At 41.0% G+C, this 19,824-nt stretch overlaps 1 protein-coding gene across 1 annotated transcript in view; it reads left to right on the top strand.

Annotated features, from left to right (window-relative positions):
* The window catches only part of LOC109431083 (chitin deacetylase 1), a 104,827-nt gene that overhangs the window by 74,291 nt on the left and 10,712 nt on the right, over window positions 1-19,824 (top strand). The window contains exon 5 of the mRNA XM_029862422.2: window positions 4,937-5,079. Within this exon, the coding sequence (XP_029718282.1) occupies window positions 4,937-5,079 (143 nt within the window). The remainder of the gene's footprint in view (window positions 1-4,936; window positions 5,080-19,824) is intronic.

Below are 19,824 nucleotides of genomic sequence, written 5' to 3'. Positions count from 1 at the left end.
ATTATTGGGGAAGGGGGCGAACCTATGCCCCCCTCCCCCTGAGCTGGCCCCTATGGTTTCAATGCGTTTAAGGGAGTTTCAGGAGGTTTCAGAGAGTTCTTAGAGAGCTTCAGAGACTCTCAGGTGAATTTCACGAAGATTTCATTAGAGTTTGAGAGACGTTTCAATGCGTTTCAAGGTGTTTTAATGCGTTCCAATGTTTTTCATGGTGTTTCATGAGGTTTGTAGGGGACTTCAGAGGCTCGCATGTGAACTTCACGGAGGTTTCATAGGGATTTCAGAGGCGTTTCAAGGTATTTCAATGCGTTTCAGGGCAATTCAAGAGGTTTCAGAAGGGTTTTGGGGGACTTCAGAAGCTCTCAGGAGAATTTCACGATGATTTCATAGTGGTTTAGGAGTTGTTTCAAAGCGTTTCAATGCGTTTCAGGGCCTATCACGAGGTTTCCGGAGAATTAAGAGGGCTTCAGAGGCTCATAGATGCATTTCACGGAGGTTTCTTGGGGGTTTAAGAGACATTTCAAAGCGTTCCAAGGCGTTTTAACGCATTTCAGAGCGATCCAGGGCGTTTCAGGAGGTTTCAGAGAAGTTTTAGGGGACTTCAGAAGCTCACAGGTGATTTTCACGGATATATTACGGGGATTTCAAAGGTATTTCAAAGCGTTTTAATACGTTTCTGAGCGTATCAGAAGGTTTCAGAGAGGTCTTAAAGGGCTTCAGAAGGCTCTCAGGTGAATTTCTTGAAGATTTCATTTGAGCTTGAGACGTTTCAAAGCGTTTCAAGGCGTTTCAAAACGTTCCAATGTTTTTCAGAGTATTTCATTAGGTTTCCGGGGCGCTTCATGAGATTTCAGAGATGTTTTAAAGGACTTCAGAGGCTCACAGGTGATTTCCACATATATATCATGAGGGTTTCAGAGGTATTTCAAAGCGTTTCAATGCGTTTCTGGGCGTTTGAGGAGGTTTTAGAGGGGTCTTAGAAGGCTTCAGTGACTCTCAGGTGAATTTCACGAAGATTTCATTAGAATTTGAGAGGTGATTCAAAGCAATTCAGGGTGTTTCAATGCGTTCCAGTACTTTTCAGAGTACAGGATGAATGACCCATAAAAGGTTAAAATCCCTGGTAATAAACAAACAACAACAACAAACTTTTCAGAGTATTTCATGAGGTTTCCGAGGGGCTTCAGAGACTCGCATGTGAACTCCACGGAGGTTTCATAGGGATTTCAGAGGCGTTTCAGGAGGTTTCAGATGGGAGTTCTTGGAGGTCCTCAAGCAGAAAATAGACTATTCACTTGACAGTACATAGTGGCTTAGGGCTGTGCATGCATGAATTTTACTCATATAGCTCCAATAGATCTTTGATTACGCTAGTAGAGATCAGATGGCCTAAACTCCAAGGACTTCCCAGATACTCTTAAACTTTTAACCTATAACACGCCGGAAACGCCTCTCAACTCTTAGCTCTGCTTTTCCCGTTAAGCAACTTTATCTCTATCTTTTAGTACTCCAACTGCTCTGAATATAACCGAATTCTATTTAGGAAACGTTACCGTAATGGAAGAACATAAATAGATTTTACAAGTTTGTATTGTTAAGGATTACCTTTTTATCGGGATGATTTAAAATAGTTGTCTTAGGGGGCTCCAAAGGGTTTCAGGATTGTTCCAACGGGTTTCAGGGATGTTTCAAGGGGTTTCTGGAGCGTACTAGGGAGTCGCAGAAGATTTCAGCGACATTACAGGAATATTCCAGAGGCTTTCAGAGACGTTCCAGGGGTTTTAGGAGCGTTGAAGGTAGCTTCAAGTGTGCTCCAGGATTTCAGGAGCGTTCCATGGAGATTTCAGGGGCATTCCAGGTGATTTCAAGGAGTTTCAGGGGTTTAAAATAGTTGTCTTGGGGGGTTCCAAAAGGTTTCAGGATTGTTCCAGCGGGTATCAGGGATTTCAATGGGCGTTCAGGGATGTTTCAAGGGATTTATGGAGCGTACTAGGGGGTTGCAGGAAGTTTCAGGGACACTACAAAAGTATTCCAGAGGATTTCCGAGGCTTTCCAGGGGTTTAAGAGCGTTAGAGGTAGCTTCAAGGGTGTTCCAGGGTTTCAGGAGCGTTCCATGGGGATTTCAGTGGCATTTCAGGTGTTTTCAGGGGTTTTCCAGGGTGTTTCAGGGCGATCCAGGAGTTCTCAAGCTATTTTAGGAGCGTTCCGCGAGACTTCAGTGGCGTCGCAAGGGTTTCAGGGGTGTTTCAGTGAGTATCAGGAGCATTCCATCAGGAGCGGTGTCCCAGGTGTTTGAACGCGTTCAAGATAATTTCAGATGTGTTACAGGGGGTATCCTTCCATTTCACAATGACTTATTTGCCCATTTTCGCGCTCTTAATTAATAGCCTGTAGAATTGAGGAGGTAGAGTAATGGTGTCTTCGGTGAAGTTGATGGTCATGCCCATCAACTGCGCCATCTTTTGACAATTAGAGTTTTCAGATCAAGCCCCCTAAAAGTGAGACACAAAACTTTGTTTTACATTGTCGAGATAGAGGGTTGACGTCTTCAGAAAAGTTGTAGCATTTTCATTTCTAAACAACTCTGCTGAAAACGTCAATTTTGTAATTTTCACATCAATGGAGATAGAGTCATATGTTAAAAATTAATCTTCAAAACACGTTTTTCAACCAAACCCATTGTGCATTTGGCCGAATGCCGTTTCGTCGAATGTCGTTTTTTTTTCTTCCTTAAATCAAAGACTGTTCTTTTGAGTTATACTCATGCAGAGAGTAGCGGCATGACCACTTTTGGCACATTATTTCTTTTTCAGTCAAACGGCATTCGGCCAAACCAGAGGTCATTCCAGAGCTCAGGGTTTCAGGGTCGTTCCGGGTGATTTCAGGGTTTCCGGGGCGTTTTAGAAGCATTCCTGTTGAGTTCACGAGCATGCCATGGATTTTCAAGTGGTTTCAGGGGCATTCTAGAGGTTTCAGAGAGATTCTATTAGGGTTCCAAGGGTGTTTCAGAGACGCTTTATGGATTTTCTAAGGGTTTCATGAGTGTTCAGGGGGCTTCAGTGGCATTCCAAGGATTTCTGAGGTGTTCCAGGGAGTTTCGGGGTCTATCTTGGGAGGTTTCAGTGGCGTTCCAGAGGTTCAGAGATGTTCCAGGGGGTTTAAAGGTGTTAAAGATGTTCCAGGGGGTTCAAAGGTGTTCCAGGAGTTTTAAAGACAATCCAAGATATTGCAGAGGTTTAAATGGGTTTCAGGAGTGTTCCAGGGGTGTTTCTGGGGTGTTTCAGTGGTGTTTCATAGATTTTCAAGGTGTTTCACGAGTGTTTAGGGAGCTATTGCGGCATCCAAGAATTTCAGGGTAAATCTTGAGGGTTTCTGTGGCGTTCCAAGGGTTTCATAGGTGTTCCAGGGGGGTTTTAAGAACAAATCAAGGAATTTGAAAAATTTGAATGGGGTTCAGGAGTGTTCCAGTGGGTTCCAGGGTGTTTCTGTGCACTTTATGAGCGTTCTAGGGGGTTTCATAAATGTTCCAGGGGTTTCGGAGCATCCCAGGTCAAGGACGTTTCAAAGGGCTTCAAGCGCTTTAAGAAGAGTTCCAGAGGCGTTATATGGTGTTTCAGGTGGTTTCTGGGGGTTACAGGAAGTTTCAGTAAGTCGCATATTTCCGAACATCACCAATACGTAGCGCTAGTGTAGATAGTTACTTCCGGTACAACTTTCATGAGATATGTCACAATATTCAAACCAGATAGGAAGGTTCGCTCTTTGCCAAGTGTCGTAACCACTACAGCAAGGTTATATAAGATTACGGGCACTTCCAGGTGCTGTATCGCATGGTTCCTAATTTCTCTGAATCAATTCCAGAAATAATTCTTCGAGAAATTACCGGAAAAATCACAGACCGAATAACCAAAGAAATGCCCGGAAGAACTCTTGAAGAAATTTGCGAAAGAATTTCCAAAGAATCTCTGGAGGCATTTTCTATTGCACTAGATAAATCCTTGGAAGAATTCTCAAAAGAATTCCTAATGGAGGGATTTCCGATTGAAATACTATAGAAAATTCATAAAGAATGTCTGGAGGAGTTTCTAGAGATTTTCAAATAAATTCCCGAAAGAATCGGATGAAGTTAATTATCTGAAAATATCCTAACTAAATGTAATAAACACATTAAGTGGCTTATAAATAGAAAATCCAAACTTTGTCACCTAAGTAAAATTTTTTGATATTTGCCAGATCTAAACTGCCCTTTCTGCAAACAAATGTCAATGCCCATTCCCACCTACCAATAACCACGTTAATAAGATACATAACCATCTCGCCCACATCAGGGAACACCTCCACCCCAGTGGTAAATTTTCTTCCAATCTAAGCAACCGTTGAACACGGAGGAAATCGTCTTATTTATACGCGCGCCGGCAAAGGTTTTCTTTATTGTCCTCGCCCACTTGGATGCGAATGGTCCTCGAAATAACATGATAACCCTCGACCGAAATAATAACAATAGAGAGCAGAGAACCCTCACCGCGTGCGCGCCATCCTTATTAGATAACCAACCCCCGCGCATCATTTCCGACTTCGGTTTCCGCCTGTCTGCGGTCGGTCGGTCGCAGTGGGGGGAACGCTTCCTTCCGCTTGGCGTCCCTTGCGGCGGCGGAACAGCAAGCGAGAACACAACAATCGTTCTTTTTTCCCCGCGCAATTATTTTTTCACCGATTGCTGTGATTGTGCGAAGCAGCACGCGCCCCACCCCTCACAAACGCCACCGGAGAAAAAAAAAAAAAAACAACGAAAACGCAAAGAAAACACGCTAATGGGAGGGCTTTTATCCCCACATAAATTGTTAAGTACTCTCGCTCTCAGTTTGCGTTCCGTGTAATTTACTGGTTTCTGTAATTCTCGTTTCGTCCTTCCACCTCTCTCTCTCCCGTTTCCGTGTAGATTCCACAAATCATTTTGCTGACCTTTGACGGGGCGGTCAATTTGAACAACTACGAACACTACAAAAAGGTCTTCAACGGCAAGCGGCAGAACCCTAATGGATGCGACATCAAGGGAACGTTCTTCATTTCGCACGAGTACAGGTAAGTGAGGGGTATTAAAACTGCGTTAATCATTCCAGGAGGGGGCAGACACTATTTTTAAATTGCCATGTTCTGAAACTGATAGGTAGGGAGTTGAATTTGGGAACTTTCCCCTGCTAACTTGGCCATTTCTTAACGTCTAGCCGTGCACCATGGCTAGATTATCATCAATCTACCCAAGCGACGCCTTGGATACGACGCCCTATAGGGCACTGCATTGTTTTGATCTTGTATGGGATTTTGACGTTTCTTGGCCTTGTTGTTTACAGATTTTCTGTTAGAGTGAAAGAGAAGGAAATAATTTCATGCAGTGCCCTATAGGGAACTGCATTGTTTTGATTTTGTAAGGGATTTTGACGTTTCTTGGCCTTGCTGTTTACAAAATGTCTGTAAGAGTAAAAGGGAAGGAGAGAATTTCATGCACTGCACGCCACGGCTGCTTTGCAATTTATTTTTAAGTCCTTGATGTTTCGTGGCCTTGTTGTTTACGATTTGGACTTCCTCCGATCTGGAAATTCCTATGCGGACTAAGTTCTAATGGAGTTTAGGTTAATTTTGAGAGAAAATTCCGTCGGTGTAATAATGTTGAAAGAACATCCTTGGACTTCTCTAATTTCCTGAGATAGTCTTGGAAGGATTATTTTCTTAGAAATTATTCTGGAAATCTCATCGAAATCGTTCCGGAAAATCGTCAAGAACCTTTCAGGATTTTGGTTGTTGTGATTCCGGAACAACTCCAGGTCTACTTTTCCAGGGATATATCCAGGATTACTACAGAAGTTACTGTTAGGATTCTACCAGGTGTTTTTCTGAGATTCTCAAAGAGGTTCCATCAGGGACTCCTCCAGAAAATCCTTACGGGATTTCTTCAGAGATTCTTCCAGGAATTTCTCCTGGAATTCCTTCCGGGAATCTACCAGGAATTCATACTGAGATACGTGCAGGAATTTCTTGCAGGATTTCTCCAGGAGTTCCTTATAGGATTCCTCTAAAAGCTCCTTTGTGAATTTCATAGGTGTTCCTTATGAGATTGACTATTTTGGAAGGTCTTCAGAAGTGTGATATTCCAGTTTTTTTTTTTAATAAATAACTCCTAGATGTATCTATTGGTACGACTAATGGAGAAAACCCAGAAGACCGGAGTAATTCCTTACAATACTGCTGGAAGAGATCCTTAAGAAGTTGTTGGAGGAATACCTCAAGGAAGTGCTGTAGGGATTTCAAAAAGATCTCAGAAGAATTCCATACAAAAGTCCTGAAGTAATTCTATGAGAAATTCCATAAAAACATGTGATGATAACATCTGAGATGATTTCAGAATGAACTTCCGGAGGAATTTCAGAAGAATCTACAGAAATTGAAAAAGAAACTTCTATTTTTTTATAGAAATCCCAAGAGAAGTCCCTGAACAAATTCCAAAAGGAGCTCCTGGAGGAAAACCCTGAAGAAGATCCTGAAGAAATCTCGCAAAAAAATTTTGGAGCAACACGGCAAGAACTTTTTTGAGACATCCCAGATGGTTGTCCTGGATGAATCCTAGTACAAAGTCCTGGATAAATTACAGAAAGAACGTCTAGAGGAATCTAGGAAAGAATCCCAAAAACAACTCAAGGAGGAATCCAACAAGGAGGTCCATGATGAGTCTCAGAGGGATCTCCTGTCGAAATTACTGGACGAACTCCTGGACGAATTTAAGAAAGAATCACGGAAAAATACCTGTTTCGAATTCCACAACACAAATCATGAAAAATCAGAAGGAACTCGTGGATAAATTTTGGATGGAATTCCTGGAAGAATCTCGAAAGAAATGCCCTATACAATCCCAGAAGAAAATCCTGGTGGAATCTCAGTTGGAGGAATCGAATAAAGAGCTTCTTGAGAAATCTCCGAAGGAACTCCTCTAGGAATCACAAAAGGAACTCCTAAAGGAATCTCAGATAATACTCCTGAAAGATTTCTCAAAATGGGAAATTCTAAAAGAAGCTCCTTGAGTAATCCCAGTGAGTAATCCTAGAAGTATATCTTACTTGAGGAATCTCAAATTTCTTCCGAGATTTCTCCTTACATTCCTTCTACGATTTTCGCAAAATAAATATGCAAAATCCCTCCAGTTTTTCTTGGGATATCTTCAGGAATTCTTTGTATGATTCTACATTGTAAAACCCTTGCGGGAGTTCTTCTTTGATTTTTTCCGAAAATATCTTCCTGGAATCGGTTTGGTGTTCTTTTCAGGATTATTCCAGGAGTTCTTGCTGGGATTCTTTAAGAAGTTCCTTCAGATATTCTCTTTTAGAGATTCTGCGGATTACTTCAAGAGTTCTTTTCTGATATTCCTCAAGATTTTCTTTTAATATTATCCAGGTTTGCCTTGTGGAATTCCTCGATGAGTTTCTTTTGGTTTTTTTTTATCTGTATTAACGAGATTTTTAGCCCTTGGCTAGTTCAACTCGGGACTCACGCTTTACTTCCCTTCCGAAGGAAGAACTCACATTTTGTGAGTTTGTCGGGAGTGGGATTCGATCCCAGGTCCTCAGCAGTTTCTTTTGGGATTCCTCCAGTAGTTCCTTTGTGTTACCTCTAGGAGTTCCTTCTGGAATTTCTCAAGGGGTTCTGTTTGATGGTTTCTTATTCTGAGTTTCCTCCAAGAGCTCTTTCTGAAATTCTTTCAGTTCGCCGGTTTCTCCTGAAATTCTTTCTGGGATTCATCCAGATTTTACTTCTTATATTAACTAGGCATTTGCTTCTGAGATTTCTCCAGGAAATTCTTCCTTTTGTGATTCTTCTAGGAGTTCCTTCTTGATTTCTCCTGGAATTCTCCCGGAGATCTTCTCGAAATTCTTCCTAGAACTTCTTCCGAAAAGTCTCCGCTAACTTCTTCCAGATATTCCTCCTGGATTTTCTTCTGAGATTAACACAGATTTCTTCAAGTATTTCTTCAGGAATGCTGGATTTCTTCTGGATTCGTCCAGCAATTCCGTTGGAGATTCCTCCAGAAAATCCCTCCGGGATTCCTCCAGAAATTCTTGTGGGATTCCTACAAGAACTTCTTCGGAGATTCCACAAGTAATTTACAATTCCTTCTATAATTTCTGCAGACTCTTCTAGATTTCTTCAGGAAGATCATTCTGGAATTCCTAAGGAGTTCATTACTGACTACCTTCGAGAGATTTGGTGAACTTTCTTATGGAATTACTTCAGAAGTCCCGTATGGAATCCTTCTGAGAGTTTCTTATAAAACTCATACAGAACTACCTTGAAGAATTCCTCCAACTCTTTTTTGATTCTCTTAGCAGTGTTGTAAGGAATTCCTTCAGAAATTACTTCTGGGTTAGTTGTGCCAATAGTTCTCCCAGAATTCCACTATAATTTTCCTACACATGCTAATGCGAAATCTCTCTGGAATCGCCATTAAATTCACATCGAATTTTCTTGAAAAGTCATGCGAAGATCGGCCCCAGTATGTATGTCTTTTTAAATTCCACGAAAATTTCCAATTTTCGTGGTAATCCAGGCAGAATCCCTTATATCGTACACTGTCCCGCATATGTCATCAGGTTTTTATCCTGCCATAGTACTAACTGCAATCCCTTTGGAAGTCCCCTAGACTGTGACAATCAGTGTGGGGAAAATATTTCAACGACGAGTGAATGTATCTGAGATTCGTCATGCATAAAGAGGTTTTTAGACAAATTTCCTATTGCGTTTTTTTTTTCTGACAATAATGAAGCATGTACACCGCGAAGCGATTTATTACCAAAAAATGCACCGCAAACCAAAAGGTCTGAAACCCCGTGCCTTAGGGATTTCTTGAGAGAAGTCTTGGAGGAGCTTCTGAAAAAAATGAAGAAATTACTAATGCAATCCTGCTGAAGATTTTTTTGAGAAATACTTGGGGAAAACTTTGGGGAAATTTTCAAAATAATCTCTGGAACTGTTGCAATCCTTGAAGGAATTCCTGTAGGATTTTTTTGAAGACTTTTTAAAGAATGCTTGGAAGAGTTTTTAACAGAAACCTTAAAGAATTTCTGAAGGATTTCGTGGAGGATTACCAATCCTTGGAGGAGTTTCTGAAAAATCCTTGGAGAAGTTACTGAAACCAATACTGGAGGAATTTCTAAAGTAATCCTTGGAGGAGTTCTTGGTAGTTCTCTAAGAGGGCTTTCTGAAGGAATCAACGGAGGAATTCCAAAAAGTAATCTTTGAAGAGTACTTGAAGGAATCAATGGAAAAAAACTCTATAGCAATTCTTAGAGAAATCTAGAATGATTTTTTAATAAGATTTCCTGGAGGAATCCTTCGAAGAATATGTGTGTGATTACTCAGAGGATTTTTTTTAGAAACCATGGGATAAACGTCTGATGAGAATAATGCAGGAATTCCTGTGTAAAGTAATGCCGGTATGAACCTTTGAAAGAATTTTAGGATATTTTCAGAATTTCCTAAATATAACCTTGTGGAATTCTTACCTCGATGGAAATTCAGTAGATCTTTAGAGAAATACCTGAATGAATCCTCAGAAAATTTCGGAAGGTATCCTTGTAGAAGTTTTTGAAGTAATTCTTGAATAAATACTTGGAGAGTTATTTCCAAGAATCCATCAAGGTGCATGTTGTGGATTTTTTTTGAGAATTTTCTATTTTTAATTTCTTGAAATCACTTTTTTATTTTGAATTTACTGTCGATAAAATACACCTGAAGAACGTTTTTATTCGAAAATCTTAAGCCTACTACGATCTAACTGTCGCTACTAATTCTCTACTTCATTTTCTTTTCTCTTTTTTTAAGTCACTCTAACTTATTTTCATTGACTTCTGATCTCTCACTGTCTCTACAATAGTCTCAAAATATCCTTGAGCAATTTACTTGGAGAGCCTTCTGAATGTATTCGTGAACGAATAGTTGTCAGCTTACGAGAAGAAATTCTTGAAAACAAACTCTTCAAGAAGTCCTTGGATAAATTCGTTGAAGGACATTTCTAAGAATCCCTTGAAGTATTTCTCGAAGGAATCTCGGGAGGAGTTCTGGAGAATTGATTGATTGATTTGTCTTTATTAGAGAGACTTTCAGCCCTTGGCTGGTTCGTCTCTTTAGTTCTGGAGAAGGAAATTTTTGTTGATTTGCTTGGAAGAATCCTTTGACGACTTCCTGAGGGATTTTTTGGTGGTTTCAAATATAAAAAAAAAACTTGAACTTTTTTTCGAATTCTTGGAGGCATTCCTGAAGAAATCAATGGAGGAACTCTTCAAATATATCCTGAGGAATCTCCGAAAATTTTCACGGAAGAGTTCTAAAAAATTATCGTGATGTAACCCGTGGAGAAATTCCTAAAGGATTTTTAGATGATTACTCCGGAGAATAGCTGAAACTTTTTCAAAAGGGCAATTCACACCGTCTTCATGGGGCGGCACAAACGGAACACTACTAACATTAGACAATAATTGTTATATGTGTTTCACCCATTTTCCCAGAGGAAAATTTTACGCTTAACGGAAAGTTTTCCTCGGCTAATGCAAGAATCGAACCCACATTATGCTTATAAAAAGCCTAGACGACTGATGCCGCGAACCACGCGGTGACAAAGCCCACTTTTTGCAGAAATTTCTGATGCAATCCTTGCAGGAATTCCTGAAATAATCCTTGGAAACTTATCTAAATCGTTGGATGAATTGCTGAAAGAATCCTTGAAGGAATTACCGATCAAATTTTTGGAGCCTCATGTAGGAACCATTTGATAATTTCAAGACTTCTGAACAGTTTCGCTGAAGATATGAACTTTATAGGTGATCTGGATCATACCTGAAAACATGTCAAAAATTTAAGCATTACTTAAAGCATGTCAAGCACAAAATTGCGGCCAAACAATACCTAAAATATTCATTTGTTATGCGTTGCATTTTCAAAACTATAACTGAGTTTTTTATAATGTCTTGTCTAGTCTACACATACACAGTCATCTCTTGGAAGAAACCTGGAAAATGATAAAATCGACTACTTTAACCATTTTTCTTGTCATTACTTCACAAGATATCAGAGATGCATTACAAGTATTAAAGCAGCCAGGTCTACTGTGCAGCGTCATTGTTCAGCCGCTCCACATAATAAAAACGTTGGGAGTGACGTTGCTAAGAAAGTTAATGTCACTCTTTTGAAGCACTTCTTCCTGGGATGGGACATAGGAATTTCCTGGCTCAAAAGCCTAGGCTTAAGCGCCATTACTCGCTCTCTGAATCGAGAAAAAAATGTTACTCACAGCTCCTTTTAAGCTTATGAATTTAACGATAACTTGCAAAGACATAAATGGATGATAAAAAGAGAAAATTCTCACCCAATTTCTCGGTACTAGGTAAATCCGGCGCAACTCAAAAGCTGTCGACTGAGCTATTTTATTATTACTGAAATTTCTGATGCACCCCTGAAGAATTCCTGAAGGAATCCTTGGAAACTTTTCTGAATCGTTGGAGGGATTGCTGAAAGAATCCATGAAGGAATAGCCGATGAAATCTTTGAAGCCTCATGTAGGAACCATCGGAGGCTTTCCTGAAGGAAATATTGAAGGGCTTTATAAGTTCTTGTGGAAATTTCTTAATTTTGGAATTGCGGAAGTGAACTCTGGAGGAAATCTCGTTTAGGGCTCTTAGAGAAATACCTGAATGATTTCCTGGAGAATCATCAGTGACAATCATCAAGTACGAATTGTCGAGAAAACATTCGGAGAGATTCCTGGAGGAACCCCAAGTGAAATTCCTAGAAGATCTACAAGAAAAATACTTTGAAAATCTGCAGAAGCAATCCCTGAAAGTACTCCAAGGCCTTAGATATGAAATGGACAGCCTCTAAGACGTGAACAAAGCTCTGTACCTAAAATGCACACTTGCGCCAAGTTGCTGATTATTTACATTAAAAACATTCAACAACTTGAGACAACAATAGCACCATGCAGCGGCAAAATTTCGCACCAAACACTACCATCTCTTGGCAGAATGCTGGAAAATGATGAAATCGACTACTTTAACCATTTTTCTTGTCATTATCAATTCTTACAAGGTATCACAGATGCATTAAAAGTATTGAAGCGGCAAGGCCTACTGTGCCGCCGCTCCAAATAATATATGATATAAATAGATGTGAAGCAAAAACGTTGGGAGTGACGTTGCTTAGAAAGTTAATGTCACTCTTTTCAAGCGCTTCTTCCTGGGATGGGACAGGAATTTGTTGTTGAAAAAATCGAGCTTTACAAGCAACTGCATTTTTCATTTTTGTGATTTGGATCACAAAATTCAGCCGTTTAGGAAACAGAGTGCATTCAATGATTCATTTTTGACCCATAACTATTCACCTTCTCCCACTATCCTCAGAATCACCCGAATTGCCAGGTAAATTCAAATCCCGCTCGCATTGATCAAAGGAGCACCTGACCGTTTCTTGCTCGCAAATCCTTTAATCACACTGACGGGTATTCATCCATCTCGACCACCGTCCCCGCCCCTAAATCGAGACAAGAAGAAAATTGCGTTTCATTCCGATGCTGTTGCAGAATTCGCTGCAATTAATTGCACTCGCTATACCCCCGCCTCCCCGTCCGCACATTCTACCACCAGGTTTCACGCGCGCGCGAGTTCGAATAAATTTCACTCGTAATCGTCGTGGTTCGTTCTTCTGCTGCTGGTCCGTTACCACTATAGTTCGCCCATCCTGCTGCCTTCCGGAGGCGTTTCATTACAATGAAAGCTTTTCATCAAGGTAAATTTAATCAAACTATTCAAGTATCATTTCATCTTGCAGCGAGGTTTTTTTTTACTATAGTGTGGGACTTGGCATGGCATGCTATGTCAGTGTCGGGGCTAACCATTTTTCATCCTGCCAACGCCTTCTGGGATGCACAGATGGCAGTTTCCATGTGAAATTGAACGTGAAATCAGACGTATGTAAAGATAATGTACATTTACATACATCAGGAATCGTGTAAAATTACAGAAGATAGACAAAATGATCGAGACAGGCAAAAATCATCACGTATGTGCATGACTCCACGCTGAATTTACATGGTAACTTTTTACTGTGTGGCCTCAACTAACTGTAGAAAGAAAAAACCGCAGCTTGCTAGGATTCACTACGCTGCCGCCAGTGCCTCTCGCTCGGTCATATTTGAATGTTTTAATTTAAACAATTTAACAGTTCCCTTCTTTCGGAGCTGGTTCTGTCCGTTTTTTTTTTTTTTTCTCTAAGGCCACCCCTCCCTCAAACCCATTCAATTTAGTCGGGAAAATATGTTTTAAAAAGGACGACGAATCCCTTTTTTACCACCGCACACTTTGCACGTACCCCCGGTAATCAGTTTAGTGTCATCGCTCGGTTTCCATCACAGATATAGACAGACCATCCGACAGATAGACAGACGGACAGATAGACAGCGTCCCACGTAACGCGTCCAATTGAAGGGCCGGGATGTGATCCGTATCGCCAGTAACTCGATCCGTTTTGGGGTCCTTTCCGTTCCTCCTGGCCGTTGGGCTGCGAGCTGAGCTGGCGAGCAAGGTGGAGCACATTAGGAGGGAGCCAAAAGGGTGTAAATGTGACTCTGGGATTCGTCGTTGGGACGCCGACGACGAAGCAAGCTCTGCAAAACCATCATGTGGTCATAAAAGTGAGAAATTACATAATAAATCCTCAAATCAACTCATTTGGTAGTTTTTTGCTCGCATGCTTTGCTAGCTTGCTGATGGTCGTCCTTTTAGAGGTTGTGATTTTATGCTGCTGTGATTTTTTCCATGCGAAAATGCTCAGCCTCCCTCGATGGCGATGCTGAGCGAATGCTTTATCGTGAAGTCGCTGTCTGTTGGACATCAATCACGTGTTTTTTATTTTTTGTTTGATAGTTTTTTTTTCATCAAGGTCGTGTGAGGATGTCTTTGGGTTCGAGTCTAGAGAAGGATTGTTTCGTTATGGAAATTTACTTGATTTCTGTGGGTTTAGAGAATATGGCATACAAGACACGGATGGGAAAATGGTCTGGGAGAGATCATGGATGAAGAGTGCTTGACGAGGGCCCCCAACAAGAACAGAGATGGACTTCTGCATTGGAGAAGGCAAGGTCCTCAAGCAGACATTGTCGAAACTTCGTAAGTCAACGATAGTTTCGGTAAAAGCTGGGAATTTGGCACAATACAGATCCCACTGAGATCTCTCTAGCCTCTGCCCAGCTACTACCTCCATTTGGCACCAGCCGGGATGCGAGCAACCTTAGGCAAGATCGGGTAATCTCAACCCCGGTAGAAACTTTGGTCGATGGCTGACAGAGAAGGGAGAGGGTTGCTTCTGCAAAAGTGAGCGTCTGTTCTCCAGGAGGAGCGGCTCACAACAGCGTCTGATCCCCATGTTAGGGGCGGCTGATCGACGTCCGAGTGCCAAGGAAGGACTCTAAGCTCAACTGTGCACTATGGTTCTCCAGAAAGTAGGGAGTTGGTGTCAGGCATTACGAGCCAGCCGTAAAAACCCGTTGTCACAACGGGAAAAACAGCAACAGAATAATATGAACGGCGAGACCAATGGCAACGTCCAAAAACGAACAAAAAAGACTTGACATTGTAAATTCGGTACGTGGAACTACCTGCAGGGTATGAATATAGTGTTATTCCCCTTGCGTGTCCTTCCCCTAGCAAGCATCAGTGGCAGTCAGCACTTTGACGAGGTTGTCAGTGTGAAGCTCCCTTATTGAGGAGAGGAGCTTTGGCGGAGCAAGTCGCCTTCATCGTGTGGTTCCGTATCTACTCAAGAGACACGGAAGTTCTATCAGAAGCTCAACACATACTCCAATGGCTTCGCGTCGCGAGCCGGAATATGCAGGGATAAGGACGGGAGTCTGCTGACGCACAGACGTGAGGTGATCGAAAGATGGATACAGCACTTCGATGACCATCTGAATGGTATGGTGAGCGAAGTTAAGGATGCTATCCAGTAGCTCAAGAATAATAAGCTGGAAGCGATGGTATGGGAGCTGAACTCATCAAAATGGGCCCGGAAAAATTAGTCACCTGCCTGCATCTGCTAATAATTAGAATCTGAGATACTGAACAGCTTTCGGAGAAGTATATGGAAGGGGTGGGATAAATACCATATACAAGAAAAGTGGTAAAATGGAGTGTGAGAGCTTTCGAGCGATCACATTTCTGTGGGAAGTTATGAAGCCTGCTTCGTCGACAGCCGCTCGACAACAGAATAGATATTCATCGTGCGGCAAATACTCCAAAAATTACCGCCAACCTATTCATCGGCTTCGAGGCGGCATACGACAATATCAACCGCACATAGCTATGGAAAATCGTGGACGAGAATGACTTCTCAGGGAAGCTCACTAGACTGGTTAAAGCAACGATGGACGGAATAAAAAGCTGCGTAAGGGTTTCAGATGATCTGTCTGGTTCATTTGAATCTCGCCGGGGACTACGACAAGGTATTGGGCTCTCATGCCTGCTGTTCTATACTACCCTGGAAGGTTCAATATCGCGACGAGCCAGGCCCAAGAACCGGGACACGATTTTCACGAAATCCGGCCAATGTGTCTGATGACATGGATATCATTGCCTGAACATTTGGAACGGTGACGGTGTATTCGCCTGAAACGTGAAGCAGTAAAGGCCGGACTGGTGGTGAACGCGTCAAAAACAAAGTACATGCTGGCTGGAGGGACCGCGAAACTACGTTGAACATCTACGAAGGGACAGCAGCGGCCCCGGCGACCTCCGGCGGTGCACAAACACCACACGAAACGGCCCGGACCCTGGAGACCGGGCCACAGAACCCGCGCAAACGGGCCGACACCCGCGGCGAACCCCGGGAAGATATAGCCCGAGTCATCCCAGTCTTCAGAGTCAATCCTTATCCCGAAGTTACGGATCTAATTTGCCGACTTCCCTTATCTACATTAATCTATCGACAAGAGACTCTAAACATTGGAGACCTGCTGCGGATTCGGTACAAGCTGTTGGGAGTTTGCGTGTCCCAGTCTTCGATTTTCAAGGTCCAAGAAGAGAATATCGACACAGCAATTTAATACCATGCTCTACCAGCCTTTCCAATCATATCTCTCTATGAAAGACTTCCATGGCTAGTGTTACTATAAAACAGAAAAGTGAACTCTTCCGATATCTCTTGTTGGCTTCTCGAAGAAAATGATTCATGTTACCATGGGGGTCTGAGACTGCCAAATCTATTATAACGGTAGACAACAACGTTATAGCCATGAAATACGAAGGCGCATTATCAGTGGAAGTCGGGCCTACTATGGGCTCCACTAGAAACTGCGGTCGGAAAAGATGTGAAAGGATGAATTCTTCAAGAAAAGGCCCAAAACTGAATCGACTGACTACTCTCAGAATTTCAAATTCACAATTACAATTATTTACGATGAACGAGCTCATTCGTGTTGAACTGTTAGGGAATTTAATGTAACGGGGAGCTAAACACTATGGGAAACAAGTCATGACCTGCGCAGGTTTTTGAAGCGTTGCGGTATCTTGAAGTTCTCCTTAGCTGTCCTAGCCGCGGAGTTCCCGGCCGTTGCCGGTGAAGTCGACTTCCTCTAAAGACGTTCAATTCGACGTCCTCTGTAGCGGTGACGGAAGATGGCTTAGCCGCTGTGGCTGCTGCTAAGGAGCGCAGCGACGCAGGTTGAGCTCGGGTAAGATGGCCGAATTAGGTTGCAGAGGAAGTGGTACAGCTACCATACCAGCTTCCAATTACTTTCTTTCGTGAGATTTTACATGGACGAGGGTCCATGCTTCCCGGGTTGACCGTCACTTTGGGGATAGGGGTCAACGTACCTTTTCGCACGGCTTTGACTTGTGAGCTATGATCGCACGCCATGAAATGAAATCCCTATACCCTTGGTTAGGGTCTTGATCCGGCGTACGCTGATTGACGACCTGCGGGAGACCGAGCTCGCGAACTCTCTCTACCTGAGATATAGCGTATGGTAGAGTCGACGACGGTTTTTGGCGACCGCTGGAAATGCTTTGTTTGACTTGACTACGAATCCTCATTTCTCTCCGTTTGACTGCCTCGAAAGGCGGACCTTAGTGAACACCCGAGCTCGGATTCCGTTCTTCATGGACGATGGAGGAGCCTGAAGACGCCACGGAACCCCAAAATTGACTCCGTTTGTCGAGTTTGCTCTCTTGTAGCAGCCCGTACCACAGTGTTCGAAATCGATGATTTTACGATCAAAATTAAATAACTTTTTTTAGGTTGGTTCTAGAGGTTTGGCGTGTTCTACAAAGATTTTTTGCATGTTAAAAGGCGTATTTTGATAAAATGTAATAAATGATTAATCCCCCTAGAAGTGAGATAAAAAAATTATTTTTTCGAAATATTTTTTTAGAGGTTTGACGTCTTCAGCAAAGTTGTAGCCCATAATAAGAGAACAAAAATCGTAGAACATGTCAAAGCTCCATCTCTTACGGTTTTCGAGATATGGAGCGTTTTGTGCGAAGTACCCCTAAAACTAGTTTTTTCAGTGTAGCTTCAACAGATAACATCCTACAGTTTTGTGACCTTCTACAAACTTGTTCAGGACGCCAAATTACACATTTCTTCCGAAGATGTCAAGTCATTATATCTTAAAACAAAAAAGTTATAGGCAAATTTATCATATTTTAAGGTGTACTTTCACCTTAAGTAACTATTTGCGGCGCAAAATGGCGCAGATGGCTCAGTCGGTAGTTGAAAGATTAGACTTTGTACTATCACTTGGGGGTGGAAACCCTCGTGGGCAATAGTGGGAAAGGTGGTTTAAATACATGACAAAAACTAATTATTTTGCCTGTAATACAAGCAAAATAAATAAAAATTAATCATTTAGGAGCCCGCAGTAATTTTTACTCCATTGCGTTATTTCCAGCAATATTTTACAACATTTTTGAGCATGATTTATTTATTTATTTACTTAAATTAGCGACACTTTACACCAAAGTTGCATTCGTGTCGTTTTTGAGCATTGTTTTTACCAAACATAATATTTTATTCATGATTTTGAATTCATATTGTTTACTATCAGATGGTCAGACAATTTCTGATAAAGTTACTTTAAAATTACCTGTTTGAAGTTTTTTTGGGGCAATATTCAAGTTAAGTAGCGCTAGAAATAGGAAGAAGGAAATATTAAACAGTTCAAGATGTGCATCAAAACACATAGTAGATTTTTTTGTTATTTTTTCATGTATTTATATTTATATTTGTTGTTTGACTTTTCAACTACGGAATCAGTATCGGAAAACATCAGGAGAAGTTTTGATTCGTCCGATAGCAGATTAACAGCTTTTTCGGTAATCCACGAGTTTGACTTACAACTGGGAAGCAATAGAATTATATCAGATATAAATCAATAAAATACAGGGGTGCCGAGAAATAACGCGATAGTTTTTTTTTTAATTTCAAACATTATTTTTAATCTCTTGACGTTAACCAATTACATGTTACGTCCCATCGTCTGCATCATGAGTTAATTGAAGTACTTTTCATATTTTAACAGTACTTTTCAAAAAAATCGGGTTGAAAATAAAATTTTATATCAAATTGATCATTTGATATAAACGATTAACTTTATTTTCACCAGGAAATCGTCAAAATATGTATTGAAGAATGTAAAATTACAACTACCTTAATAAGAACTGCGAAGGTATTTATCAAAACGCATTTGATATTCTAACCACCGTAGCCATTCAGTTTTATGACTATTGAGTAGGTTGTCATTCATTTGGGCATAGATATGTTGTCATAAGTTTGAAGAAATTCAATACATACTTTTATTTAGAACTAGCTTTAGTTATAACTCTCGGGAACAATATTTTGTTCTGATGTTTTAATTTTTAGTGATAAAAACTCACTGGTTTTTGCAAAAACGTTGTAAAATATTGCCGGAAGAAACACAGTGCAGTAAAACTTACTGTGGGCTTCTTATTTATTATTTTTTTATTTATTTTGCTTGTATTACAGGCAAAATAATTAGTTTTTGTCATGTATTTAAACCACCTTTCCCACTATTGCCTACGAGGGTTTCCACCCCCAAGTGATAGTAAAAAGTCTAATCTTTCACCTACCGACTGAGCCATCTGCGCCATTTTGCGCCGGAAATAGTTACTTAAGGTGAAAGTACACCTTAAAATATGATAAATTTGCCTATAACTTTTTTGTTTTAAGATATAATGACTTGACATCTTCGGAAGAAATGTGTAATTCGACGTCTTGAACAAGTTTGTAAAAGGTCACAAAACTGTAGGATGTTATCTGTTGAAGCTACACTGAAAAAACTAGTTTTAGGGGTACTTCGCACAAAACGCTCCATATCTCGAAAACCGTAAGAAATGGAGCTTTGACATGTTCTACGATTTTTGTTCTCTTATTATGGGCTACAACTTTGCTGAAGACGTCAAACCTCTAAAAAAATATTTCGAAAAAATAATTTTTTTATCTCACTTCTAGGGGGATTAATCATTTATTATATTTTATCAAAAGACGCCTTTTAACATGCAGAAAAACTTTGTAGAACACGCCAAACCTCTAGAACCAACCTAAAAAAAGTTATTTAATTTTGATCGTAAAATCATCGATTTCGAACACTGTGCGTACAATAAAAATAAGTACGATGTTGAACAATCACGATCACGGTCTCGCAGGTCCAAAAATTCACTTTAAATTCGACTTTTTTTTAATCTTCAACCACTTACCCTAATACAGCTCTTTTGTCCACTA

The sequence above is a fragment of the Aedes albopictus genome, chromosome 1 (genome assembly GCF_035046485.1).
Source record: "Aedes albopictus strain Foshan chromosome 1, AalbF5, whole genome shotgun sequence".
NCBI classification, from domain to species: Eukaryota; Metazoa; Arthropoda; class Insecta; order Diptera; family Culicidae; genus Aedes; species Aedes albopictus.
This window is presented reverse-complemented; position numbering and strand designations above follow the sequence as displayed.